Below are 27,408 nucleotides of genomic sequence, written 5' to 3'. Positions count from 1 at the left end.
TGTTCAAACCGCGCCCATTCTTGACTGTTACTGATGACGTCGAGGTGGGCGCCACTCAGCGAGTCACGTGTGTAAACAGTTGCTGCCACGTGGTTTGGCGGGAACGCTTCCGTGACAGTTCAGTTTGACAGCTCACAGGATACAGTTCTTGTCATAAGAGCGGTGAAACTAAGATTGATATTTTACTTTTAAACAATGTAGTGTTTTTAATAAGCGATGTCGCGTTGAAATGAGGTGATGAGAAAGTTATGTTATAGCCAAGAATGCAAAGTAGGCCTTTTTGTTGTTTTAACTTACTCAGTTGCTGTTACTCAGCAAAGTTCTACAGCAGTAATTCACAAAATCTATTAATCTAGAAATTACAATAGTAACATTATTACTGTTGTAGACCTTTTCTGAGTAACAAGTTAAAACAACAAAAAAAGGCCTGCATTTGCAAAAGCCCTACTTTGAAAAACAAAAAACAATATACTAATGTACATAAAAAATAATATGTTTCAATTATATATATATATATATATATATATATATATATATATATATATATATATATATATATATATATATATATATATATATAATTTTTTTTTTTTTTAAACATATTATTTTTATGTATAGTATTGTTTTTTTGTTTTTGTTTTTTCTCCTCAATATATTTATTGTATAAATAGATGTAAATATTAGTGTTTAATAGCAAGTGCAAACCAAAATCTATATGGGGACAACAAAGTGTTTTTTATTTGTATTTTTTTATTATTATTATTTTACAGTCTATTTTACACTGCTGGTAAATTTGAATAAGCATGTTTTATGTTTGTTTTATTTATTGTACTAAATATTATTATTATTATCATCATTATCATTATCATTATTATTATATAGCATAGCTTGCTATGGTATGACTTTGAAATAAAAAAAATACATATTCTTTTGGGTGATAAGGATTATTAGACTGTAGACCCACTTAATCATGTTTTTCCTTTTATTATAACAATATTGTATTAAAAGAAAACACAATCACTTCTACCCCATTAGTTGAACTGTTCTCAGTGAAAATGAGACAATGAAGATTGAATTTTCTCATTTGAACTGAAGAAAAGTTGTGTGAATATAGCTTTTTAGCCCCCGCTACCTCTGTGAACCGTAGGGGGCTTTTGATGAAGATGGCTCGCTAACAACCCGAGAAAAGCACGTTTATTTTGCCTAAAACTGAGTCATCTAAATGAATTATTGAAAACAATTTACTCCCCACCCCGTGTCGTACAGGAGACAGAACAACACAACACAAACTCATTAATGCATGTAGGCTGATTATACATTTCAACCCTGGCAGCACCTGAACTACTCAATTAACAATTACAAACAAGCAATTCACTCAAGGACTGGAAAGCTGACCCTATTGTTGGTCTGAAAAGAAACTCATTCTTGTGTCTTCTCTACTACTGAGTGGACTGACTTTCACGCATTTTAGACATTTTAAATGAGCTAAGAGTTACCTACCAACCAAAGATGTCACTAATATAATTTTACCTCATTCAAAAATATTATCTATTATATTTGATGTGCAATACTCCAATATTGGAGACAATAACATATCTTTTATTTTGTAATCTATTTTTAAAAGGCATGGCTAGCAACTGTGACTACAAAGCTCACTGAATGCTCTATTTATTTATTTTAATATTTCAGTTTATTTGTGATATGATTGGCTGTAAATATTGTTTATTGTATTTGAGTCTACATTTCCAAATGGGGACAATAAAATACATTTTTATTCTGAAATCTATTTTAAAAATCAGTGATGACTGGCAACTGGTATTACAAAACTCAATGTTTTAAACATTTTAAAAAGGTTTGATTTTTTTTTTAGTATTTCAATACATCTGCCATATAAATGACTGTAAATATTAATGTTTATTGTCTTTGTGGTAACACAGAGTTCAGATTTCCATATAGTGACAATAAAGTATCATTTTTATTCTGTGATCTATTTTAAAAACCAACTGGGACTATAAAACAGCTCTGAAAAAGCCAGATTTCAACAAATGAAACACACAGCAGCTTCTTCTTGAGGACCAAATTGCTTGGAAACATTCTTCATCCTAAACAAATAAAAATGTAAAACAATACAATCAGCACTGAAACCAGTTCTCATTATTTTAACCAGAACTTCGAGAACTCTTTATTGGATCGTGTCGCAGTAGTTCATGGCATTATAAATATTAGTGGCAGACAGGGGACACAGAGCTACGACTAGGTGTGACTTTTGGCGGTGGTGGCTGGGAGATCATCCAATGGGCACCTGCTGCTGCTGCCACCAGCGTCTGTGCGGAGAGAACAAAAGGGGCCATTGAGCACATAACAGCTGTTGCGCTGTTGCCTGCCTGAAGGCCCCCCGGCCCCCAGGGTCTGTCTGCTGGGGGAAGACCCCTCCTCCTCTTCAACATTGACCTCCATACAGCTCTTTTAGGAGACTGCATGGTAGCCATCCTGCTGCCACATTGTTAAATACAGACCAGTGACGTGGGACTCCATTCACTGTCAACCGCAGTAAGGTTAAGAGCTTAGCATGAGGCACACAAAGCTTGGAGTTGATTGTTCAGGTTGAGAAGCTTTCATGTACCTCTTCTCCAAACCCTTTTTGTTATCAACTGCTGTAATCTGCCATTAAACATGAGGTTTTCGTAATTGCCTCGGTCTATATTGTATGACACACAATGGTCATTGTTTGAAAATCGTATGTATTGAAACAATGTACGCATGAAATGTTTCTCTGAAATAATGCAAAGCATATTCAGCAGTTTGCCATTTTCAATAACTGAAATAATAAAGCCAAAACTGAAATTGCCTTAAGCAGATTCCAGTCACCAGCACAGCACCCAAACACTGCCAGACCAAGGCAGCAGAGCGATTGTCAGTGTGCTATGTAATGAATTAGCCTTGTCTCAGCAGCAGCTGTTGAGGAGCTCACAGACCTCCAGTCCAGCCTTCTGATCGTGACAGACAAAGCATCACACTGACATCTAGTGGATCATGTCCTAGGTCTCTGTAACACTCATACTCAGACTGCAAGCAGAGGGCACTGTGTATGTAGATGCACGAGCGAGACAGCCATTACAGGCCCTGTTCACCATTTTGTAATGTTTCATAGATGCTGTAAAACAGCCTGCAAGTGCACATATTTTTTTTTTCTCCAATCTGCATGGATTGCTCTTTAATAATCAGATCAACTTAGATATACAGGTGCATCTCAATAAATTAGAATGTCGTGGAAAAGTTCATTTATTTCAGTAATTCAACTCAAATTGTTAAAACTTGTGTATTAAATAAATGCAATGCACACAGACTGAAGTAGTTTAAGTCTTTGGTTCTTTTAATTGTGATGATTTTGGCTCACATTTAACAGCTCAACAAATTAGAATACTTCTTAAGACCAATTAAAAAAAAAAAAGAAAAAAGTGAATTGTTGGCCTTCTGGAAAGTATGTTCACTTACTGTACATGTACTCAATAATTGGTAGGGGCTGCTTTTGCTTTAATTACTGTCTCAATTCGGCGTGGCACGGAGGTGATCAGTTTGTGGCACTGCTGAGGTGGAATGGAAGCCCAGGTTTCTTTGACAGTGGCCTTCAGCTCATCTGCATTTTTTGGTCTCTTGTTTCTCATTTTTCTCTTGACAATACACCATAGATTCTCTGTGGGGCTGAGGTCTGGTGAGTTTGCTGGCCAGTCAAGCACACCAACACCATGTTCATTTAACCAACTTTTGGTGCTTTTGGCAGTGTGGGCAGGTGCCAAATCCTGCTGGAAAATGAAATCAGCATCTTCAAAAAGCTGGTCAGCAGACGGAAGCATGAAGTGCTCCAAAATTTCTTGGTAAACGGGTGCAGTGACTTTGGTTTTCAAAAAACACAATGGACCAACACCAGCAGATGACATTGCACCCCAAATCATAATACACTGTGGCAACTTAACACTGGACTTCAAGCAACTTGGGCTATGAGCTTCTCCACCCTTCCTCCAGACTCTAGGACCTTGGTTTCCAAATGAAATTCAAAACTTGCTCTCATCTGAAAAGAGGACTTTGGACCACTGGGCAACAGTCCAGTTCTTCTTCTCCTTAGCCCAGGTAAGACGCCTCTGACGTTGTCTGTGGTTCAGCAAACTCCCTGACACGTCTGTGTGTGGTGGCTCTTGATGCCTTGACTCCAGCCTCAGTCCATTCCTTGTGTTCAATCAAATTCTTGAATCGATTTTGCTTGACAATCCTCATAAGGCTGCGGATCTCTCGGTTGGTTGTGCATCTTTTTCTTCCACACTTTTTCCTTCCAGTCAACCTTCTGTTAACATGTTTGGATACAGCACTCTGTGAACAGCCAGCTTCTTTGGCAATTAATGTTTGTGGCTTGTGAAGGGTGTCAGTGATTGTCTTCTGGACAACTGTCAGATCATCAGTCTTCCCCATGATTGTGTAGCCTAGTGAACCAAACTGAGAGACCATTTTGAAGACTCAGAAAACATTTACAGGTGTTTTGAGTTGATTAGCTGTTGGCATGTCACCATATTCTAAATTGAGATCGAATTGGTGGGTTTTTGTTAAATGTGAGCCAAAATCATCACAATTAAAAGAACCAAAGACTTAAACTACTTCAGTCTGTGTGCATTGAATTTATTTAATACACAAGTTTCACAATTTGAGTTGAATTACTGAAATAAATGAACTTTTCCACGACATTCTAATTTATTGAGATGCACCTGTAAGGCTGTTCATAATTCAATTATTTCAGTTCCATTAACAGCCAAATTGGGGTGCTTCTTTACATGTATGTCAAATTACACAGACTTGAGTTTTTTGCATTAAATTTAATGTGGTGAACTACAGGGTGTAGCCTTGGTGGGAAATTAAAAATAGTTGCCAACTAAATGTTTTATTTTTGGCAATGCCTTAATTTCTACAGTTGCTCATTTATCTTGTTTCACTGACAAATTTAGAATTGTTAAACCTTTTTTTTTTTAAGTAAAATGTTAACACAAATATACCAAAAACTTAAATGAAATTAAATATAGTCCACGTAAGATATTTTATGTTACAAAATTTTAAAGTCACAACTAGTAGTGATTTATACAAATGAAACAAATCAGCATGGTTTACGTAAAAACTGTCTGAGACAGTGGCTTTATTTAGACATATGATAGAGAAATGTAGCAGCATCTTGTTTAAAAATAAACCTATAAAAAGTGAATGGTCAAATTTGGTTGCAAACACTTGGGAGGCGACCAGAGGAAAATCTTAAATATAAAAACCGAGTCCTAGCTTCTGAAGCTGGTGATTTCTCTGGTCCTTTCTGGCATTGGAGACTCGAGTCCCCATGACAACCTGTCAGGATTTTGCTGGTCCAAATGGCAACCTGAGCCACAGAAACCCATGCCCATATTTGTGTGGGGATCTCTGTGGTCATCTTTCCATCTGCTCCAGTCCCACCCTCTTTTAGCAGCAATCAGAGCCAGTAGCAGCTCTGAGATTTTGGCAGGTAGTCTACATTTGGAAACTAAAAAAAAAAAAACCCACTAAACCTTTGGACCATTAAAACAAAAAAAGTCTCACATGAAGAAAAAAAAAAAAAAAGCATAGGACTTTTTGGTCTCGAGTCTTATGCAGACGCATGTGAATTGATGCTTGGGTTCAAGCTGTAATGCCATTGATTTGTTGATTTTCATTAAATTCATCAGTCAGGGTCGTGTCCTATTCCATACATTAATGAAGTCAGGAGACTGTGCTCTCGGGCTTCTCACTGCTGGGTGGTGGTGTGAGCACTCCAGAGGGAACTGGAGACCTCTGACTGCTCTCAATGTCCACTAGCTGATACGAGTGCACCCTTTCCTGAAAAATAAGACACGAAACAAGAAAACTTTAGGCCAGAGGAAGTGAAAGAAACAAATGTTGCAGCTGGGGAAAATGTATGCAAAATTCTGTAGTGAGAACAAGATAGATGCTACTGTTTAAGCCCAATTTTTGTTTGTACATGAATACACACACACACAAACAAACAGGGACTAAATCTAATTTAAGACAAACTAAACAAAAAGAAGTTTAAACAAAGTAAACTTACCAGCCATTCCAAGTAAGGGACATGGGTCTGGATATTGTGCATATCATCTGCTGCGACTCCTTTGAATGTCTTGAGGGTTGAGCTGCCTGCTTCACGGATTGACATGGCGAAAGGGACCATCCATCTCACACACTCCTCCAAGTCACACCACTTCAGCCCTGAAACCAAGTAAATCAAAGGTCACTTCCAATTCCATAAGTCAATTGTGATGTAAATGCTTGGATAAATAGAGGCATTGAAAAGAAATGCACAAAAAAAAAAAAAAAAAAGAAAAAATATCATACCTGAAACTTTCATCACTAGCTCTAGAGAAGAGAAGTGGAAGAGTGCAGAAGCTGCGAGAAGACCATAAGAGAACTCCGGACTTCTTACATCCAGTATACACAGATCTAAAAGCTGAAACAAAATAAAGAAAGCCACAATAAGTAAATCATAAAAGAAAGAGGCATCCACAACACAAGGTTATAAACACAATGTAGTTAAACAGGTTTACATAAAATTTCAGTGTGTAGTTCACAATTTTTAAATATGTTCCTCGTTCCAACTCTGGTAAAGTAACAGTAACTTGTACTGAATGATGTCTGGAATTACATTCTTTTAAAATGCAATTTGGATGAGTTCTGTTGTCAAAAGGGACACCCAAAAATAAAAATTATGTCATTATTTCATCACTCTCATGCCATTCCAAACCTCTATGACTTTTTTCAAAATATCATCTTCCACAGAAGAACACAAGTAACATCCATTGTATGGACACACAAAGTCACTTCTCAAAATGAGGATGACTAAATTACATTATTTTTTCGGGTGGATTAGGGCTTTAAAGCACATTTTCAGTGCAGCTCTACAAATGGACTTTGTAGGGTGCATTCATAAACTGGGAGCAGCTTTAAGAAAACTAAAATCAGTAGCCTGTGTAACTGTTTCAAGCCTTCCCACTGCTGACACAACATGTGCAGAATATAAATTTAATTGAACCAGAGCCTTTTGGTGGTAAATATAGTCACACACCATATTGTGATTTTAATGTGATTAATTGTGCCGTCTTACTTCTGCAATCTGCACAAATGTAGCCTGTGGGTACTGGGCCATGAGAACTTCAGCAGTCTCCTTCAGATAGGCCATCTGCATGTAGATGTTGAGCCAAGCCACTGGGGTTAAAGGACTCAAACTCCAATTCAACTCCTGAAGAAGCACAAATGGTGTGAAGAGTAGTCCAATACATCATAAAAGCAGCAAGGCTGCAGGTTTAGGCACAGTACTGAGATTAAATGATGATATGAAGATAATATACCTTCATGATGATAATCTCCATGCTAAGAATGTCATCCTCTGTGCAGGCCCCATCAGTAACGTAAGCAAACTGATGCACCTTAGGAGGGTAAATTTCCTTTGGAAAAAACAAAAAAACAAAAAATGTAAATCTAATTACATTAAGCTTACAACATTGAGACAAATGTAGCACTTCCACTTTGAAACAAGTTCTTAAAATGCAAATTTACACTGCAAGGATAATACAGTTCTCAAATTCAGGCTGAACTAGAAAGGCATCTACAAGTAAAACACACCTCCATTTTGGAAGCGATGAAGAGACAGGAGATGCCTATAAGCTGTAGTGTTGTTTTGAGAACATTGTCTTGTGTGGCCATGAAGCGATCGAAGTAATCCTGACCCAGGTAAAACGTCTCTCGGTGTAACTTGTACACCTCACAAACCTGAAAAAAAAAAAAAAAAAAAAAAAACAGCAGATGTCAATTACTGTCAAGATTCACTATACAACATTTTTCTACTCTTGAGAAAAGAAACCAAACCATTAATTTCCAGAAAACTTTAACCTTTATGCATTTGTCAAGATATGTGTTTAGTGCATGTGATTTAGGGCTGTAACAGTACAACAAAAATGCAGCATATTCTTTGTAATGCAGTTCATGTTGTAAATGAGAGAATAGATTAAGTGCTTTCACTTTTGAATGCAAAATGCATTTTAGTCAGAACTATTTTGTGGTTTGCCACTTTTATTCAATGAAGTTTGAGAAACTTAACAGAACCTTGCATGTTGTTACGGCAGGCCTTTATGCACAAAGGAAACACTTATGTGAACTTTTACACAATGGTAAGTTGCAAGATATGCACTGAGTAAAATGATCCTGAAATGCAGAACGCATGAGCCATATCAAATGCATCTGACTAAAGTCATGCCAAATTTTTTGTTATGAATACATGTACCATTAAACCCCTATTATGACGTATATTTCATCATCAGCATAGTGCACAAGTACTTGTACTTGCATGCTACTAATAGCAATATTTTATTTTTGAATATAAATTGATGAGAGAAAAATAAACTACTAGACACAGCACATGCTAGCAGAAACTTTCTACTTCCGAAGTTGTAATTATGAGTTGGTCGTGTTCAAGTGCTTTTTTGTTGAAAAGAACAGAAATCATGGTGGACATCTCATTCATTCTCGCCTGTTTCTTGAGGAAATGTTAATTAAAGCCAAAAGGAATATATTCAAAGATATTAAGTCAACATCCAACAGATTTAAAAAAAAAAAAAAAAAAAAAAAAAAAAAACCCTTGCATCCCATGATAGCCATAAACATTCACAGCGTTATCTAGATCAGCGGTTCTCAATTCCAGTCCTCGCAATCCCCCCGCTCTGCATATTTTGCATGTCTCTCTCTGTTAACACACCTGATTCAGATAACCAGCTCATTAGAAGTGAGCTCCGCACATGAACTGTGTTCCAAATGACATGATCCCTACACAGTGTTCACTGCTCCCTACTCCCTGAGCAGGGGAAAACTGTTGAAGTTTACTTCACTTCGGAACATTCATTCACATGTTAGCGCTAAGCCACGGCCTGCAGCATCTTCTCACACAGACGAAACTTACTAGAGTGTGACAAAAATGCATCTGTAAATAAATCCAATTTAAATTCACGTCTTGTACACTTTAATGACCTTTAAATGGAACATATACGTTCGCTTCGAACTGGAATCATGGCAGAATATATGTCCACTTCGCAGGGCACTTACGTTCGAATAGAACAAACGTCTGAAGCAGTAAGAGAGATACAAAATGTGAAGAGCGCGTGGGTCTAGATAGTAGATATTCTTTCATTTCAGCCAAATACGATGTTCACTGAAATTAAAGAATATGGACAGAACAAACACTGCACCAGGATGAAATGTTATTTTCTGCATGTGTTGATCAGGAATGCTATCAAAAGGATGGAGTGTTTGCATCAAACGCGAAGTGTACTTTGGGCTGTACTTGTAGTTAGCTTTTAATTTAAGAAAAGGCTGTTCCCCAAGTTCTCAGGTTTTGTAAACAACTTGCGGTTTAGACAAGAATGAAGGAACTTTTGGCATCCCCACCCCTCTTAGTGAGATCAGATTAAGACGTGTGAATGGTTAAACAACGATTACAAACCTCCATTAGCCAATCCAGCAGAATTGCTCTCATTTTGGGTTGAAGATTTGGATGTCTCTCCATAACGTGTGTATCTCGCAGGTAGAGTTTGTCTTTTCTGAGCAGGTTGTTCCACACGTCATCTTTGCTTGCCCAGCTATGTGAAATTACAATATTGAGAGTTAATGCATGTAAATGTTCCAAAACACAAGTGATTCACCTATTGATATGATAGACCAAAAGCAACAAATTGTCTGAACAAATAAAACTAAAGTGGTTTGGGCTTAAGATCAATGCTCATGTTGACAAATCTCTAGAATGTTAACTTTTGCATGTAACACCATACACATCACAGGATACTCATTAAGGCTGTATTAAGGATTCTTGTCAGACAAGATATTCTACAGGCCAATATTTAGACATGTCACTCGAACATAGCGAAAAGTTCAAAAAGTCATAAATATCTCACCAGAGGGCCGGCAGAGGGGTAGAGCGCGTAGGGGTGATGAAAATGTTTTCTGAGGCGTACTGTGTGAATCCCACGCTGCCAACAGCAACCGGTTCCTCGACTTCATCAGGTGTGGGGATCCGCCTGCATGGGCTTGTGTAACCAGTGTCGGGATTCCAGCAGGCCTGTGCAGGAGGACAAGAGGAGAGAAGAACTTAAAAAAATAAAAGGTAAGCGCTCTAATGTATATAAACAAATACAACAGCCCACCCTCTTCAACTAGGACAGGCTTCAAAGGCATTTCGAAAAGGACCTTCCATGACACAAAAACAGCTTGCGATGTAAATTCAAGCTGTGATATTAACCTGAACCACTCACGATAAAAATGTGGTTGACGATAACTTTGTTATGCAGGGCTGTGACCAGCATAGATATTTTAATAAACTTGACACTGCTCTGTTTGTTGACAAAATGTTTTAAAATTTACATTTTTAGACTGGTCTAACTCAGCAGTCTGTCAAAAATCTCTCAAAACAGGCAGATATCGTTTACAGGCACCAAACATGAATTCCAGTGTGACACTTCAATTTTTACCAGTGAAAGATTGTAAGTTAAGATGCAAGTAGTTAGACATGTATTACTTGACAAGAGTTTTGTTCTTTTCTTCCTTTATTCCCTTAAAACCATTTAAATCTTTAATTGAGTCCCTTTAAATATAAAGACCATTACAACTCTGCCTCGCTCCATCCAAAAAGACATTGTCCAAAACATTGTTGTGGCCTTGATATTAGGTTCAAAATCTATGTATACATTTATCACAGATAATATTACATAGTTTCAGTACATTTTAGACACGGGTCTCATTATACATCACTCTGCAATCTACAGAAGAGACTCAAATAAAAGTGAAAGAAGTTTAATATCACTGATATGCCATGACTGGTGAGGCCTATGGACACACACACACACCGGTCATGACTCATTTATACCTGGGAAGCACATGGTTTCTTTCTTGTCATCTCTGTGATCTCTTCATCTGGATCTTGTAAATGCTGTAAATTCAAAAACAAAACAGTCAGAGACTTAATCTTTCAGTTTTCAGTATGTAAGTATTAGTGTAAGACCGGTGTCCTTACAATAGCCACGTCTGCTTTTCTCTTCCTGGGACGCACTGAAATAGTTGTAGGAGCTTCATCTGTAGGGTTAACCTGCTCTTTTCGTAGCCTGCATCGAAAAATGATATTGTTACATTTCCACATTGACCTGAAAATCCGTGGAAGTCACTAAGTGGGCTAACTCGCTGCTGTAAACTTTCCATGCACACTGCTGATCAAAACCGCCTTAAAAAGACACGAAACCGAAACTTACACTTTCTTGCTTGGCATGATATCCCCGCGTGTGACCTTCTTGAGTGTCGAGAGCCTAAAACATAAATATGTTACTTTATAAAAATGTCCGATTTGTGGCGTTTAATCCCAACCCCCTCATGTAAATCTTCACAAAGCGCTTTGGGCGCGGGGAAGTAGAGCTGGGCGCAGTGTTCAAGAGGTCAAAACTACACGAAAAACACAACTAATCACTTCAAAACCCCAGACATTTGCACTTCACAGTCTATATTTTCAAAGCGACTCCAGTGCATGCTCATATTTCTATCGTTGGTATTAAAACTACACGTTTGCTCTGTCCATGGGAGTCAGAAAATGGCCGAGCCAATCATTATTCCTCATTTCACTGAACCCGCTCTCTGAGCGGCTTAATTAAGAAACTAAAGACTCCGCAATCCGATATTCCCAAATTTGCTTCCCTGAACCCTTTCAATGCATCTTACATGTTTAATGTCACTTTTACCGATCTTTAACAATAACCCCACGATTGTGCAATGCACGTAACGTTACCTTATTGTGATGCTCTCTGAAAATGCCTTCTGTCCACGGATGTCCTCGAATGCAAAAGTTAGGATTGTGTTACACAAGGCATTATTTAGTAAAAGCGCTCCAGTAGATTGTAAGTAGGCAGCATATGGCTAAGCTGTGATGTGTTCCGCAGTCCGCTCGCTCTGAGCTGGCGCCAGTAATTTTGCGCCTTGTCTTATAACCCGCCAGCAGTCGTTAAAAGGGGCCGTCAACGCGGGTCATTTAAAATCCCCGCTCTGCTTTAACGGCGACGAAGCCCTGCTAACGGTGCCGCTGGGGGGTTGACACCAGCACGGAGCGGGCACGCGAAATCCCGACGTTATACTTCAGATATTTAATGTCAATAAAACAAAGTTTAGAAACGTGAACATTTTGCCGGCAAATTGAGGCGTGTGTTTGGTGACGTCACTTGGGGGGCGGTCTGGGGTGAGGTAGCGGAAGTACGTCGAGCACATGGCTAGCAGGCTCAAGAAGTAAACAATCCGAGTATTTGGGCTAAAGAATTGGATTTTTTCACGCTTTTATGTTAGTGAGATATAAAATGTAATGTTTTGGCTGTGCTGGGTTGGCCGTTTGAGATCTCAAGTGTTGTCACGGTAATATAGTGCATTTTTCTGGTCCAGTTGCTGTTGTTGGGTTACGCAGGCAAATCAGTTTGAGTATATTGACTGGCGCCACCTTAGAAATACACTATATACTACAATATACAGCAGCATTTTAAATATATTATCAAATGTGTATTTTTCCGTGCTCATGTAGAGGATTTATTACATGTAGCTAGGGTGTTGTCATTAGAGCCGCACTTTCTATCACTAACCTTTGACCAGTCACATGACCACCAAAACACACAAATCTGGGGTTTGTCCGCTGAAGAAATGAAGTTTTTTAATCTGTTCGGTCGCTTAAAATCAAATGTCATAGGCATGATTCACGTCGGAGCCCTGCCAGGTTAGTAACGCATTTATGTCACCAGAACAAACTTAAAAGAGAAGAAATACTGAACTCTTAATTTCTTTCTTTTGCAGGAGCCCCCCTGAACCGCGCAGCTATCTCTGAGATCACAGAGGAGGCATGTCGAGAGGCGGAAATTTACCACCACGCAGGACTTGTATGTGTTCAATATAAGTGAAATGTAACGTATACATCATCACAGAATTATAATCATATCGCGCTTTCTCACATTCTGAAGTTTATTAAGTATTAGCGGTGCTTGGTTCGTGAACGAATCGTTTGAATCTTTTCAATGAATAAACGGTGTCGGATCTTGCCATCGGTTAAACGATTCACGAACCGGTGAGATTCTTTCCGAGCGGTTCTCGAGTCATCTGACTCATTGAACCGAGAATCATCTTCCACATGTCCGAACTTAGGAGTAGTGAGTTGATAGTGAATCTAGGATTGGACTGATGGGGGGAAAAGTTACTTAAAATGCATAATCATGACAGTTATAAGTTATTAATTATAACGTTTTAATAATAATTCTATTGAGAATATGGTAAGTCCAAACTACTAAATAACGATAACGACACAGAGGAACGATATCGTTTGAATGGAATCACTTTCCTTACTATTTTCTTTCAACTGATGAAGGATAAAATATTGACAGTCAATCACAAGCGATCCACTTTAAAGAACTTAAGCAATAACGCTCCCTTATAATAAACAGAACATTATTTTTTGTTGGTGTACACAGGAACAAGGACTGGACATGAAATTGCAATAAACAAATTTATAAATGTAATATAGAAAATGGCACATGGCTTTGTTGGAAGGTTTTAGCAAGAACTTTTCAACCGGTTCTTTGAAACGAGCTGTTCAAAAGAACCGTTTGGTGTTAACGAGTCAGAAGTGTTTGGACTGATTAATCGTCGCTTCAAGCCAGTACGGGTGCCTGCAAGGCTCATACCTAGCGTTCTTTAGGAGATATTTTCCGTGTTATTTCAAATGTGACTGCACGAAATTACACCAAAACAGTCTTGTATATATTAGACAATAGATTTCACCTTTGTCAGTTGTGTTTCTGGCCAGTGTGCTCAAAGTGTGATTACTAATTTCAGACAATTCTGTCTATGGCAGGATGGGCTGATCATTGAAAACATGCATGATATTCCATACACCCTTGAGGTGGGTCCAGAAGTCTGTGCATCCATGACAGCTGTGTGTGCAGCAGTCAGGGGCCTGTATCCATCTTGGCCGCTTGGTGTTCAGATTCTCTCAGCTGCAAACCAATCAGCATTGGCTGTTGCCCTGGCCTCAGGTGTTCGCATGACTGTACAAGCCATCACGAATGCCATTTCAAACCTAAGTGTTCTCTGAAAAATGATATTTAATAAATATTAACTACTCCACAGGGCTGGATTTCATCCGTGCAGAGGGGTTTGTGTTCTCACATGTTGCAGATGAAGGCCTGTTAAATGCTTGTGCTGGTGAGCTGCTGCGCTACCGCAGACGCATTGGAGCAGAGCATATTCAGATCTTTACAGACATCAAGAAGAAGCACAGGTATGATGATCAGATATGAGTACGTTACGTGCAACTGGCTGGCCACAGAGCTCTAAAAGAGGCACAACACAGTGTGGTGGTTTCTGTGTTATTGTGTCACATGATCCCATGAGTTATATTTGAAAACGGTCATTACAGTGCACATGCCCTAACTTCAGATGTCAGCATAGCTGAGACGGCCCAAGCAGCTGAGTTCTTCCTCTCTGATGGAGTCATCGTCACAGGAACTGCCACTGGAGCGCAGGCTGATCCAGAGGAACTGAGGGGTGAGTCTGGCAGCCTGTAAAGGCCCCGATATACTTCAAACGAAGTTCTTTTTCGTTCTTCGTTTGAGGGCAAAAAGTATTTTGAAAAGGCTAAGTGACGTTATACTGTTTTCGAACATTCCGACACCCCCGCGCTGCTGGAGGCGGGGTTGTAAACATGTGTCATGCCACCCACGTGTACCCCCTAAATACAACAACGATGGCAGCTGTGAGAGAAGAACAGTTCACTACTCTGGCAATAGCATCGCTCTATTCAATGGCAAAGAACAAGAACAAATGAGGTGGTATATGCGTCCATTTAACGAAAACAGAAAGAATTATGGCGAGTTTGCCCTTTTTATTCAGCAAATGCGGAGCACAGATGAGGAAGTGCATTTTTCATACTTCAGAATGTGCGCCACGCGGTTCGACGATCTCTTGAAAAGGATATCGCCATATGTGAAACATGCAAAAAAGCACAGGAGATACTGGCCTTGACACTCCGAGTACTAGCTTGTGGGGTTACACAACAAAGTGTGGCTGAAACATTCAAGATTGGACCATGCACAGCCTGAAAGATAGTTGTGGAGATGTGTTCTCCTGTCTGACCTCCGTGGAACGAAAAAACGAACCGGGGGAAAAAAAATTGCATGTCAAAGAAGGCGGAGTTGCAGAACACACCCACTGACTGCGTAATCACCACGGACCAATGGTAGCTCTAAGGTATTTGGGAGCCAAAACGAACTCCCCCAAAAAGTTCACTTTGCTGAGCTGTTTCGAACTGTTGCAACGGCCTGATTTTGTTAGAAATGATGTCATTTCATTCCGTTCTTCGATTTCGTTTGAAGTATATCGGGGCCTTAATGGCTTGATACACTTTAAAGTGACTGTAAAAGTGGTGTGTGTATTTTTATGTTACATACTACTTCTTCATTGTATCATTAAGTAAATTGTGATGCTATCCAATATGTCCTCTTATACTATTCGATGCAAAGCATTTAAAAGTTGGTAAGTTTTTGAAAGATGATTATTATGCTCACCTAGACTGCATTAATTTGATCAAAAATGCAGTTAAGACAGTAATAGTATTAAAATGTAAAATATCTTTGTTCTATTTTAATCTTTGTTCTAAAATGTTTTTTTTTCTTTGATGGCAAAGGTGAATTTTAAGCAGTCATTACTCCATTCTTCAGTGTCACACAAGCTTTCAGAAATGCTTCTAATATACTGATTTGGTGCTCAAGAAACATTTCTTCTTATTATCAATGTTGAAAACAAATGAATAGGAAGTTCAAAAGAACAACACTTATTTTAAACAGAAATCTTTAGTAACATGTATTGTAATGTATCTTTGAGGAAAGACGAGGTTGAGTTTTTTTTACCTCAAATTTTTGAACTGTAGTATAACTTTTGTATTTGATATATTAGGCCATACTGTGGCCATTCTAGTATGCTGTGCATGTTTGAATTAGGCAGCTTTGATCTGCCACAGTACAACCCAACTTATCTCATGTCATCCTGACATTTGTCTGCAGCTTCCTAACATCTCACAAAATAAAATCAAACTATTGCTAATTATAAATTTACTGATGCAAACATAATTCGACAACATGATCAGTTTATCATACAGAAAAACTAATTTAATGAACTGTAGCCTGCAAAAGACAGGATGCAGTTTGACCTATTTGATATATGGTCAACAACATGTGATGTGTACAGTGCCACACATGCACAAACAGTTTTCCAGGGCTTTCATGTGACCAGCATGATGCCTGAGTTAACAGGACTTTAGCCTTTTGCTTTTCTATGTCCCCTTACACTCTGAAACTGCCTTTAACCCCTTTTTTGTGAATAGAAAATTAATACTTTTACACAAAAATGTTAGTAAGGACTTTTACATTGATACAATTAATGAATAGTTCTTTTTAACTTTCTATTCATCAAAGGATGCTGGAAAAAAAAAAAAATCACAGTTTCCACAAAAATATTAAGCAGCACAACTGTTTTCAACATTGATGATAAGATTTTTTTAATTTTTATTTTTATTTTTATCTTGAGCAGCAAATTAGCATAATTTCTAGAGGATCATGTGTCACACAAGAATGGTATGATAGCTGCTGAAAATTTAGCTTTGCCATCACAGGAATTAAAAACTAAAATATATTAAATAGAAATATTTTTTTTTAAATTGGGCAATATTACTATTTTTACTGTATTATTTATCAAACAAATGGCACCCAGGTGAGCAAAACTGTACAGCTTTAACACTAATGCACTTTTGTGATACACTCTCAGTCCCATTCAGAGGTTAATCTGCTAATTTAGAGGTTAATCCGCTTCTAATATCTAATGGAGCCCATCAGCCAGGTGTGTAAGTACTTAAAAACAGTGGTGTCCTTTGGGCAGAAAGGATGCCACACATAGTCTCCTGCCCCGGTCTGCTTCCTGCCCTCCCTCAAAACCAGTGGCCTTGTATGGGCTAACATAGACACCAGCACTGCCAGCTATTTTAAATCCCACTTCCAGATGGCTGGTGATCATCGAAGGCTGTAAACATAGGCATGAAAACCAGGCCCAGCCTAGTCTGCCACTGCCCTGCTGCCTATTTTGGACTTGTGCCTATTGCCTCCCTTAGTTCTAATTTATTGGACTGGGGAAACTGTCAGATGGAGGATGAGCCACAGTCTGCCAGAATCCTCATTACAATGAAGGAACAACATGTTTTTGTATTTTTATGCATGCATGTAGCAGAAAGATGTTCTCACACTCATGTTTTGCTGACCTGAGCACTATTTGTGTAACAGAGGTTACCCAGTCTGTCCGGATCCCTGTTCTCATCGGTTCTGGTGTAACCCATGCTAATGTGGAGCACTACCTTCAAGCAAGTGCCATGATCATTGGCTCCCATTTCAAGAAAGGAGGTTACTGGGCAAATGGTGTGGATACTGAGAGAGTCCAAAGGTTCATGGGGAAGATGCATGAACTTCGGGAGTAACTGTTCTAATTCAGTTTTACAAAAAAATAAAAAATGTGAAGATAAAATATTTATTTTTCACTTTTTAAAAGGTTTTATCAGATACATTCTTGAAGATAAAAAAATAAAGCAACACCAAAAAGGCATTTAAATATACAAAGTCAAGTAACAGTTATGAATCAAATAACAATATGAATCACTGGCAGTAAATCACAGCATATCGCTTTGTGGGGTAAGTAACATTAAGATAGACTTTCACCTTAATATTTGATGTAAAAAAATGCATTGCCTTGTACAGTACAGTTTATTTTAGGCTAAAACACTGAATCTTTTTTCTTTCACTTAATATGCATGCACCAGTCACAGCTAAGCTAAAATATAAGCACACAAACACCATTACACTGTTTAAAAACGTTAAAATCCTAGACTATTAATGCAGCTCACGTACAGTTTTATAACACATGCTTTTCAGAGTTATTTCAGTTTCGGGACTATCAGTGAGGCTTCATCCCTAAGATAATAACACACTGCATTTATCAAAACGTTTTTCTTAATCCATACAAGTCTCACAGGGGAATGGTTTTATGACATGATTTGCAAACATACCCCTTTAAAACTACTGTTCATTTAACACAAGGTTGGCTGTTCAGTGGTTTCAGAAGCAATCGATTTTTCTCAATAGTTGTACAGACGCTGAGTGGGCTGTTTGAAGTAGCCATAGTGGCGCTCTGAAGGTGAATAGCGTGTTCTTGCAAGGTTCTGCCTGTTGAGGGCTCCACGGGTCAGCTTTCTGTGCTCATTATAGACTCTGGCACGCTGCACTGAGAGCAGAATGGTGCTGCAGGGCAAGGGGCTGCCCCATGCAGCTAACCGCCAAGAAACGTGACGTCTGATTGGCACAGGCCTAAAGGGGTAGATTGACAAATCATAAGCCAACATAACCACATGCACAACATGGATATATAGGTTACATATCAGTGTGGCATCAGTGGATTTGCTTTCTTCATATTATTTGGATATGACTTTTGTGCTGCCTGGAGCCATAAATGTGGCCCATATGGAATGCAACTCTCAAATTCAATCCACAGACCTAGCTTGTGTGTGGAAAATATTGTTTAATAGATCATTTCGTACACATCTTATTTAAGATTTAAAGTTTAAGTTTTTATAAGAAATATTAGTATTTTAGAAAAAGTAAGATTAATATTTCAAATAAGTGCTGTTAAAAAAAAATCATATTAATAAACAGGTTACAAAAAAAAAAAAAAATTAAGCACAACTGCCTATACTAAGCAAATCTGTTTTCAAAATTAATAATGATAATAAATGTTTCCAAATCAGCATATTAGAATGAGATGGTGAAGACTGAAGTAATGCTGCTGAAAAATTACATAAATATCTTTGGCCAGGAATAAATTTTATGTTCAAATTAAGGAAGTTATTTTTAACTAATATTTCACATAATTGTTGTTTTATTGTTAATCAGTCGCAGCCTTGTTGAGCGTGAGACTTCTTTCAAAACCATTACACACAAAAAAATCTTACCGACCCCAAACATTTGAACAATATAGTGTATAAACATGTCATTTTAAGTTATTTAAATAATATTAGCACTAGTAATGATACTTGCTAAAAAGTTGTAAATGTACCTAGCCAGGTCCTCTGTTTCTTCATCTGAGCCAGGGTCTTCCTGATCACGTCTCATTTGGTATACAGACATGCTGGGGTGCTCGATCAACAGGTTCTCAAGAATGTTTGTGTCAGCAGATCCAAGTGACTGATTCTCTGCACAGGAAGCATAAATGACTTCAATTCAGCAGCATTACTTAAGTGAGTAAGCTGTACAATATGAGGGATACTGGGACTAGTTGTCACACAGGTATGTTTGCCAAAAGGACAATGACTAATTTGATGTTTTAGACTGTAAAGATAAACAATTGTATGCAATAAAACCACACTAAGATACATTCAGACAAAATAATGAAGGTTGTTTCCCTTGTATATCTGCTATAAAATACACAGGCTAGAAATGAGCCTGCTATGATGTGATTACTATTTACATCAATAATTACTGTACAGTAAAAATGTCACCTTTTATCAATGATTGAAAAGTATAAACAAAATAACTCACCGTGTATCTTTATAATAACCCACTCTCCATCATCAAACTCAAGGAGGTTCGCACAGTTATCAGTTACTTCTGCAACATCGCTGTCTTTCTCTTCTCTTCCCACCAGCTGTGCAAGGATTCTGCTGATCATTTTCTGTGATGGTTTTGTTAAACTGCTATCTGTTAAAAAAATAATAATTAATAATAATAATAATGTATATATAAAAAAGGGTTATGTTGCCCTCTAGTGGAATTGACCCCAATGCAACATTTTCCTTGCAGTAAGATCTTTGAATTGAGCATACTTTGCATGCAAGTATCTTTCCTTCTGTTGGTTGGAACTTGTTGATGGAAAGTAACGTGCAAAGTGTTTCAGGTGTCACATCAGACACCGTAGACAGCTCTAAGTAATGTAAGGTCATGTTTTACTGGCACCAGCTGGTTGAACTGAGACATGGTGTTCCCTTCCACAGATGATTTTTATTTTTAACATTGTCTGGAATTCCTTTCTAAATTTAGCTTGATTTTATACTAAATTCATATATGAATCAGAATCAGATCATCAATACTTCTGTACAGGATCAGATATGTGCAGGCATGCCATCCTGCTGTGCTAAAGGCAGAAACTAGAGTTAATTTGCAAACTTAATTCTATGAGCCCAGTGGACACAAACTGCCATTTTTTACAGGTTTGAAAAGCATCCTCCTTACGAAGATCACTTATGTGTAAACACCAGCACGAAATTTCACAAATGCCGAATTGTTTAAAGCACTTTGTAAAACCCTTTTGAATATAATTATTAAAGTTTATTTGAAATATTGGTGATGAAAACATCAGCTTGACTTTTCTTTTCTTTTTTTTTCAAACAAAGGGAACGCTTCTTTATTTACGTTTTTTTTTTTTTTTGCATTTTTACACGAGTTTATGATGTTTCTTGGTCGTTCTAGTCAGTCAAAACTAAACACTGTTATGTTTATTAATAATATCCTAAATTTATCCCCAATGCACGTCAGTGAAGTGGGACAGGAAGGAGTGATCAGCTGTAGCCCTGACCATGTAAAGCATCTAGACTTGTTTACAGTCAAGCGCTGACTGTAGGTTTCTTCATATCTACTGAAATATCTACCACAAACATGAGAATAAGCAAATAGGCGGATTATCGAAGAATCTAACGACACTAACGAGAAAAAAAAAAAAAACAACCCATACTGCTTTTTGCTTTTGTCTCTATTGTCGTTCAGAAAGTTTCAATGTCGCATTTTAATAAACCCATAAACAGTGTTTAAACATATTTGAGTGTTTAATTACAAAACAGTCAGCTGAATTTAACAGTAGAGATCAGTGCAGTTTTCTCGAGAAAACAAAACACATTAACAGGTTAGCTTAAACTGCAAAGAAATTTCACATTTCAAAAAGATGCGGTAAAAAGCGTTAAAACAATGGTTAAGGTTTGCCCACCTTATTAGCTGTCAGAAAAGTATTTTTTGCAGCCTGAATGCTTCTGTTTTATCTTTATTGTGTCGCAGTCGCTCCTGTCGGTGTACAGTCTGGACTTGTTTATGTACAAGAGGCTCCTCCCCCTTGTTCTTGACTGTACTCGACTTGACGTCGACAAGCTCCGCCCATGAGGCTTGACGTCAGTGGTATTCGCACATGCGGATGTTGTTGTCTACAAACATAGGCCTACATAGGATGTCTCATAGGTGTTCACAGATATCTTAAACAACACTTATGAAAAACATTGATTAATTCACAGCCGCAGACGCTGACTGGACGACTTACCTCCTACCTGCTCACTTGTCAAACTGACTGGCCATGGTGCTGCACAATGTAGGCAACATTTATAACAGCAGGCCAAAACCGGTCTTTAAACTGAGCCTAACAAACCGATGCAATGTATGAATTTCACAGAACTTAGCAAGTGTAACATTGTTTTAAACTCTGTAATTATTATTATTATTATTATTATTATTATTATTATTATTATTTTACACTGTCTATAGCATTCCTGTAACTTAATTAATGTTAGCCTACTTGTAATGTTAAGTTCTTGTAACCCACCACACTATGGTGGGTTGTAACAGCAACTAAAAACATGGACATTTTTAAAGTTGCATGAATTTATGGATTTATTTACGTATTTATTTTTCAAAATTAATTATGCCAACCCTACACCACTCCACATTTTATTAAAAACTTTTTTTTTTCCATTTTATATTTATGCTTTTGATGTAGACTAAAAAAGACAAAAAAAAATTGCCTCAATTTTGCTCCTGCAGTCTAACCCTGCGTCCCAATTTGCATACTATCCACCCTATCTGTTTTAGGTATTATTTATAATTGTTTATATTTATTAGAATTTAGGATAGATAGTATGCACATTGGGACGCAGGCTAAATCTTTCTTTCTTTTTTTCTTCTGTCACTTTGAAGGGTGGTGTTGTGACTCACACTGCACGAACTTAATGTGGCCCTCTTGAGGACAAAACAGCGTATGACAATCATCTGAATAACCAGAGCCAATGCCAATTCTTTATTTTATTTTACTTGTTTATTTATGTGGAAAACCCCCCACTTTATGAGAAACATCTCCTAGTAATTACATTTCAAAATTAATTATATAGGCCTGTTAACGTCATTTGGATGACTATCTTGGAACTGACATGATCTTGAGTATGCCTAGATGCATAAACTATCTGTAATATGAATTATCTGAGTGTGAGATGCGTTGTGTGTCATGTACATATTAATATTGGCATGGTGATAACACAAACTAAAGTGAGGGGACCCACAAGGCAATCAGCTCTACATCAGATGAACAGACTGCGGAAGTGTGCAAATGTAGCCTACTTGAGCAACCCCACACTGATTTCACCAAGAGTGACTGGAACAGGCGTCTGCTAGCTCCTCTTTAAAGAAGAAAAGGTAAGCTTTTTAAAAACGAATATCAGTGTTTATCACATCAATATGTGACAAAAGTATCTGAAAGTGAATTTAAATATATCTTGTTTTTTTTGTTTTAAAATTATAGCCTATATATATATATATGTTATTAATATAAAATTTATATAATATAAAATAGTTTAATCAATGTTAAATTTCAAACATATTTCCGATAAGTGTTTTTAATTTAGTACTTATTTTCCATTGTGTTCTCGCAGAATGGTGAAATCTAAATGAAGGCTGTATTACTGTGAGCAATTAAATTAGCATATCATGAAATGAATCGAAATAGTTGATAATGTTCTGAGATGTTGCATGTGAATGGGCAACTTGTTGATTAAAGTACTTCATTAATGTTTGCATATCAGTGTGCGTTTCTGTTCTTCTCATTTGTGTGTGAAAGGGCAAATGATCCATTAGTGTTTATTTCCAGGTTTCTCTTGACATCATAATGAGCAGTCGAGTGGATGATGTTATTCAGCTTTGCTGTGAGGTCTCGGCCAGCAGGAAGATGAAAGCAGCCATGAAGAGCTCTGGAAAGGGAGCTGCAGCGGCTGGTGGAGGTGCTTTTGTAGGGGGAATGGTTGGAGGCCCAGCTGGAATAGCTGTTGGTAAGACCATGCCTCTGTTTTCCATGCAATCCACAAACTTTCATCTACTTTCATCACAGGGTGGTGTCATAATATCTTCTTTAATGGCCTAGTGCAGTGTTACTCAACCAATTTTTGCTTTCAGTATAAAGCTACTCCTTCATCAACACCAAACAAAATAAAATATATATTATAAATGACAAATAAATGTTCTATTTACAAATACATTGGTGGCCAAAATTATTAGAACACTAGTATTTTCATCAGCTAAAAACTGGTTTCAATCAGTTATTTCGATCTTTTGTTATAGAGCGCCAGTAGGAAATATCAGTTTACATTTCCAAACATTCAATTTTACCATTAATTGTAATAATCCAGTGAGATTTTTGTTTGACAACACACAAAGATCTGATCTGATCATCATCAGTCTGTCTGGAATGATGTGAAGAAACAGAACAAACTGAGACAGACTAAATCCAGAAGAACTGTTGCAACGTCTCCAAGATGCTTCAAGAAACCTACCTGCAAAGCTACCTGAAAAACTATGTGCAAGTGCACCCAGGGCAAAGGCTGCTTTAAAAGCAAAGGATGGTCACACCAAATGTTGATTTAATTTAGTTAATAGAAGTTCATTGATTAAAAAAAATGTATATATTTATGAAATTATTTTGACAGCATCCTCATTTTACAACATTTGTATTGCCTAAAATTTACAGTAACAGTACTGTAGCTTTGCAGGTAGGTTTCTCGAAGCAACTTGGAGACATCACCACAGTTCTTCTGGATTTAGTCTGTTTCTTCATGTCAATCTAAACTGATATTTCCTACTGACACACTACAGCAAAAGATAGAAATAACTGACTTAAAGCTGGTGAAAATACTAGTGTTCTAATAATTTTGGCCACCACTTTATACATAATAATAAATGATAAATTAAAATAAAATAGGCCTATGTATATTACAAATGTATAAATATTATAAACATACATTAAAAACACTAGATTCGTTGTTTTGACTTATTTTAATCCTTTATTGCCTTAATAATCTTACATTAAAGGTAGAAGTTCAGTTTTATACATTTAACAAAGCACAACACTTTTTTTGAGCCTATAGTTAATTGAAACTTGTAACAAAAACTAATTAATCATATTCTGTGCATCTCTTAAAATTATATTATTATTTATAATATTATAATATTCTTTTACTCTAGGTGGTACTTTGGGAGGTCTCTTGGGAACATGGATGACAAGTGGCCAATTCGAACCTCTTCCTGAGATCATCAAGGAGTTGCCTCCTAAATATAAGGAGAAACTGTACTCTGCTGTCATGGGTGCATTGGGCACACTTGACTGGACAGATGTGGCTGGCCTTATTGTTCTGGTTATGGGCAGTGCCACTCTGCAAGAGCAAGTGCTTGCTGCTATACTCACTTATGCCACAAAAGAGCTCAAGGCTGAAGTGCAGTATGGAAACTGACCACTAGAGGGTTAATGTCACCAGCCAATGGTTCTCAATCCTGCATCCTGTTATTTTTGTAGGCTACTAGTGTTTCTGTTCCTCTGTTTTAAGCATAACATTAGCCTTATGAAGACAATTAGTTGCATAATGCAGGTTATTCCAATAAAGACAATTCATTTGTGGCCTGTTCTGTGGTGGTTTGGTGCAGTTAAACCAATAAAATTTCTCATTTTAAAAAGTTAAAATGCTTTATTATTAAAAATAAATAAATAAATAAAACAATGATGTGAGTATAGGTTGATAAAGTGCATGATTTGTTTTTTGTTTTTAATCCCCAACAACAATTTTGTTGTTACCTTTCATGACAGGTGAATTTTATTCTGGATAACAGTTTATTAAACATCTAATAGTCTAAGTCTAAGTCTACTAAAAGCAGTCAACGATGTTCAACTTGTTAAAGACTCGCCTATGAACACAGAGAAAATCGCTGAGCAAAGCACGGAAGTTCACGTCAAAACAATACACTTATGAATATGAGACCGAAAGTAACTTTAACTTGCCAAACCCTTGCTTTAGTTCCAAGACAAACAGGTAAGAACTGGAAAATGTTAAATATATTTACATTATAATTAAGATTTACAGCGCGTCATTATTTTCTCAAGCAATTAAATGTAGCAATACCTCGGAAAAATGCGAAATGATCTAAGAAATTTTTATTTCGTTTCGTTTCGTTTATTTCGTTTTCTTTTATTTCTCTGTGTGACAATAGTTTATTTCCAGATTTTGTAACACGTCAAAATGGCAAATCGAAAAGATGATATAATGAAACTTTGCTGTGAAATCTCCGCAAACAAGAAGATAAAGGCAGCATTTAAGAACTCAGCGAAAGGAGCTGCAGTTGTTGGAGGAACTGTTTTTGTTGGAGGGCTGATCGGTGGTCCAGCCGGTTTAGCTGTTGGTATGTTTATGCGTGTTTTCCTTCAATTCCCACCTTTTCCCCGCTTCAGTTCATCTAGTTCAGTTCTCACCACAAGATGTTGTTGTAGTAGGTTATTTTATTCATTTTTGTTTCTCTAGGTGGTGCTGTGGGGGGTATGCTGGGAGCATGGATGACCAGCGGCCAATTCAAGCCTCTTCCTGAGATCCTCATGGAAATGGCTCCTACACAGCAGGAGCAGCTGTACTCTGATGTCATGGCCATATTGGGTACACTGAAGTGGACCGACATTCCTCAGCTAATTGCTCAAGTTAATAGGAATGCCTCTCTACATGAGCAGGTGCTGGGTGCCATACTCAATTTTACTAAAAACCAACTCAAAGCCGAAGTGCGGTATGAAGACTGAGCGCTGGAGAGTAAATGTCACTGGTTTAGTTACTCTTTAATGCATTCATTGCTCTTTTAATGTGGGATACTTAGGTTTAGCCATTGATTTTAAACTTTTTATAACTTTTGAACTACTTTTTTGATAGAAATAAGTATGCTTATAGGATGTTAGGGTATTTATAGCTGACTACTGCGAGTTCTAAATATAGCTACTAATGTCAGAAGAGCATGGTTGAAAAAAACACTGGCTTATTTGTTACATACGTTTCAGTGCGTAAGGACAAACTAGAAAAACAAGTTGCTAGTAGTTTGCAGTTTTTATGTCGTGTGATTTTTTTAATAAAACACTTTAGGATGTGTAAGATATCAATATGTTAAAGTAGAACTTTAAACAATTGGCCTACCTGTTTAGGCCAGACCGTTTACATAGGCATGATCAAAAGCAGATCTACTCTTTGTTATTTTAAGTTATCAATGCAAAAGGTGTAATGTGTCACTGCATGATGACATGAATGCATAAAGAAATACATAATGGTATATAATAAATACATAATATAATATATAAATATATAATAATACATTTAGTTTTTTCTTGTTCTGAAAAAAAAAAAAATAGATATAGATATAGATAAATTGTGAGAGGCAGTTATTTGGTTGAAAATGGCTGACTGGTTTGAGCGGATAGAAAGGCAACAATGACTCTAATAACCACCAAGGAATGCAGAAGAGTCTCTCTGAACACGTCAAAACTTGAAGTAGATGGGGTATGGCAACAGAAGACCACACCAGATGCCACTCCTCTCAGCTAAGAACAAGAAACTCAGCAGAATAACGCAGAATAAAATTGTCGCAAATCTCAATTCACCTCAAACTGGTTTCTCGAACATGTTACTGAGTTCATAATCAAATGGCCTCCGTGTTCACCAGATCCCAATCCAATATGTGGTGGTGGAATAGGAGATTTGCATCATGGATGTGCAGGAACTGCATGATGCTATCATCTCATTATAGATTGTGTTTTTGTGCAAAAGTAAACGCAAAAGCATAAATGGTTCTTGAAAAGCTTACCAACTGTTTTAAAGAATCAAAAGTATGACAAATTACTTTGCAGTTGACAGTTTATGGCTTAATACAAAGTATTTTGACTGTATGAAAAAGTTATATTATTTACATTTTACCAATATTTACAAATACTATTTGCTACTAAATAAAATGCATTAAACTAACCAAAACTAGCCTATGATTATTTGTGCACAAAATCCATCCTCCATTCTTTCCTCAAGCAGAGTTCAGTCACTGTTGTTCAGGTTATCTGTGCATTTTAGTTCCAATAATAAGTCATTTTCTGTCGCCATGGAGGCTAATGCTGTAAGTC

The 27,408-nt window shown here is 37.2% G+C and overlaps 5 protein-coding genes across 6 annotated transcripts; 3 read left to right on the top strand and 2 right to left on the bottom strand.

Moving 5' to 3' along the window:
* Positions 1–5,146: 5,146 nt before the first annotated feature.
* Positions 5,147–12,107, bottom strand: LOC109054911 (G1/S-specific cyclin-E1). The gene is made up of 12 exons (XM_042728137.1): positions 11,870–12,107; positions 11,343–11,396; positions 11,111–11,198; positions 10,964–11,026; positions 9,996–10,159; positions 9,548–9,683; positions 7,678–7,824; positions 7,404–7,499; positions 7,160–7,294; positions 6,394–6,505; positions 6,110–6,267; positions 5,147–5,880 (listed from the first exon to the last, which is right to left on the bottom strand). The coding sequence occupies exons 2-12, from the start codon at positions 11,357–11,359 to the stop codon at positions 5,764–5,766; spliced, it is 1,233 nt and encodes a 410-aa protein (XP_042584071.1). The 5' UTR covers positions 11,360–11,396; positions 11,870–12,107; the 3' UTR covers positions 5,147–5,763.
* Positions 12,108–12,340: 233 nt separating this feature from the next.
* zgc:162297 (uncharacterized protein LOC555865 homolog) lies at positions 12,341–17,678 on the top strand. The gene is made up of 6 exons (XM_019072143.2): positions 12,341–12,835; positions 12,913–12,995; positions 13,964–14,144; positions 14,239–14,389; positions 14,528–14,655; positions 17,439–17,678. The coding sequence occupies exons 1-6, from the start codon at positions 12,763–12,765 to the stop codon at positions 17,627–17,629; spliced, it is 807 nt and encodes a 268-aa protein (XP_018927688.2). The 5' UTR covers positions 12,341–12,762; the 3' UTR covers positions 17,630–17,678.
* Positions 17,666–21,327, bottom strand: si:ch211-260e23.9. Its single transcript, XM_019072144.2, has 4 exons — positions 21,178–21,327; positions 19,740–19,898; positions 19,258–19,393; positions 17,666–18,512 (listed from the first exon to the last, which is right to left on the bottom strand). The coding sequence occupies exons 2-4, from the start codon at positions 19,867–19,869 to the stop codon at positions 18,284–18,286; spliced, it is 495 nt and encodes a 164-aa protein (XP_018927689.1). The 5' UTR covers positions 19,870–19,898; positions 21,178–21,327; the 3' UTR covers positions 17,666–18,283.
* A 69-nt stretch (positions 21,328–21,396) lies between these two features.
* Positions 21,397–24,954, top strand: si:ch211-260e23.8 (protein C19orf12 homolog). Its single transcript, XM_019072160.2, has 4 exons — positions 21,397–21,549; positions 22,152–22,643; positions 23,095–23,272; positions 24,462–24,954. The coding sequence occupies exons 3-4, from the start codon at positions 23,113–23,115 to the stop codon at positions 24,725–24,727; spliced, it is 426 nt and encodes a 141-aa protein (XP_018927705.1). The 5' UTR covers positions 21,397–21,549; positions 22,152–22,643; positions 23,095–23,112; the 3' UTR covers positions 24,728–24,954.
* A 212-nt stretch (positions 24,955–25,166) lies between these two features.
* On the top strand, positions 25,167–26,535 carry LOC109054915 (protein C19orf12 homolog). 2 transcript variants are annotated; one of them, XM_019072146.2, is made up of 3 exons: positions 25,167–25,300; positions 25,490–25,667; positions 25,787–26,535. In XM_019072146.2, exons 2-3 carry the CDS (start codon positions 25,508–25,510, stop codon positions 26,050–26,052), a joined length of 426 nt encoding a protein of 141 aa, XP_018927691.1. In that variant the 5' UTR covers positions 25,167–25,300; positions 25,490–25,507; the 3' UTR covers positions 26,053–26,535. The 2 variants fall into 2 exon arrangements, with proteins under 2 accessions (XP_018927691.1, XP_018927690.1); XM_019072145.2 differs by having other exon boundaries at positions 25,479–25,667.
* Positions 26,536–27,408: the final 873 nt, after the last annotated feature.

Source organism: Cyprinus carpio, chromosome B7, assembly GCF_018340385.1.
Source record: "Cyprinus carpio isolate SPL01 chromosome B7, ASM1834038v1, whole genome shotgun sequence".
NCBI classification, from domain to species: Eukaryota; Metazoa; Chordata; class Actinopteri; order Cypriniformes; family Cyprinidae; genus Cyprinus; species Cyprinus carpio.
The sequence above is the reverse complement of the archived record's forward strand: the minus strand, read 5'-3'. Positions and strand labels throughout refer to the sequence as shown.

Coding starts and splice junctions, on each gene's coding strand:
- si:ch211-260e23.8 (XM_019072160.2), top strand. CDS start 23,113: ATGAGCAGTCGAGTGGATGATGTTATTCAGCTTTGCTGTGAGGTCTCG. Junction 23,273..24,461: donor CCCAGCTGGAATAGCTGTTG/GTAAGACCATGC, acceptor CTTTTACTCTAG/GTGGTACTTTGGGAGGTCTC.
- LOC109054915 (XM_019072146.2), top strand. CDS start 25,508: ATGGCAAATCGAAAAGATGATATAATGAAACTTTGCTGTGAAATCTCC. Junction 25,668..25,786: donor TCCAGCCGGTTTAGCTGTTG/GTATGTTTATGC, acceptor TTGTTTCTCTAG/GTGGTGCTGTGGGGGGTATG.
- si:ch211-260e23.9 (XM_019072144.2), bottom strand. CDS start 19,869: ATGATCAGCAGAATCCTTGCACAGCTGGTGGGAAGAGAAGAGAAAGAC. Junction 19,394..19,739: donor GGTTATTATAAAGATACACG/GTGAGTTATTTT, acceptor CTTCCTGTGCAG/AGAATCAGTCACTTGGATCT. Junction 18,513..19,257: donor GAAACAGAGGACCTGGCTAG/GTACATTTACAA, acceptor CTACCCCTTTAG/GCCTGTGCCAATCAGACGTC.
- LOC109054911 (XM_042728137.1), bottom strand. Junction 7,825..9,547: donor TGCTGGATTGGCTAATGGAG/GTTTGTAATCGT, acceptor TTTTTTTTTCAG/GTTTGTGAGGTGTACAAGTT. Junction 6,268..6,393: donor GCTAGTGATGAAAGTTTCAG/GTATGATATTTT, acceptor ACTTGGTTTCAG/GGCTGAAGTGGTGTGACTTG.
- zgc:162297 (XM_019072143.2), top strand. CDS start 12,763: ATGAAGTTTTTTAATCTGTTCGGTCGCTTAAAATCAAATGTCATAGGC. Junction 12,836..12,912: donor TCACGTCGGAGCCCTGCCAG/GTTAGTAACGCA, acceptor TTTCTTTTGCAG/GAGCCCCCCTGAACCGCGCA. Junction 14,656..17,438: donor TGATCCAGAGGAACTGAGGG/GTGAGTCTGGCA, acceptor TTTGTGTAACAG/AGGTTACCCAGTCTGTCCGG.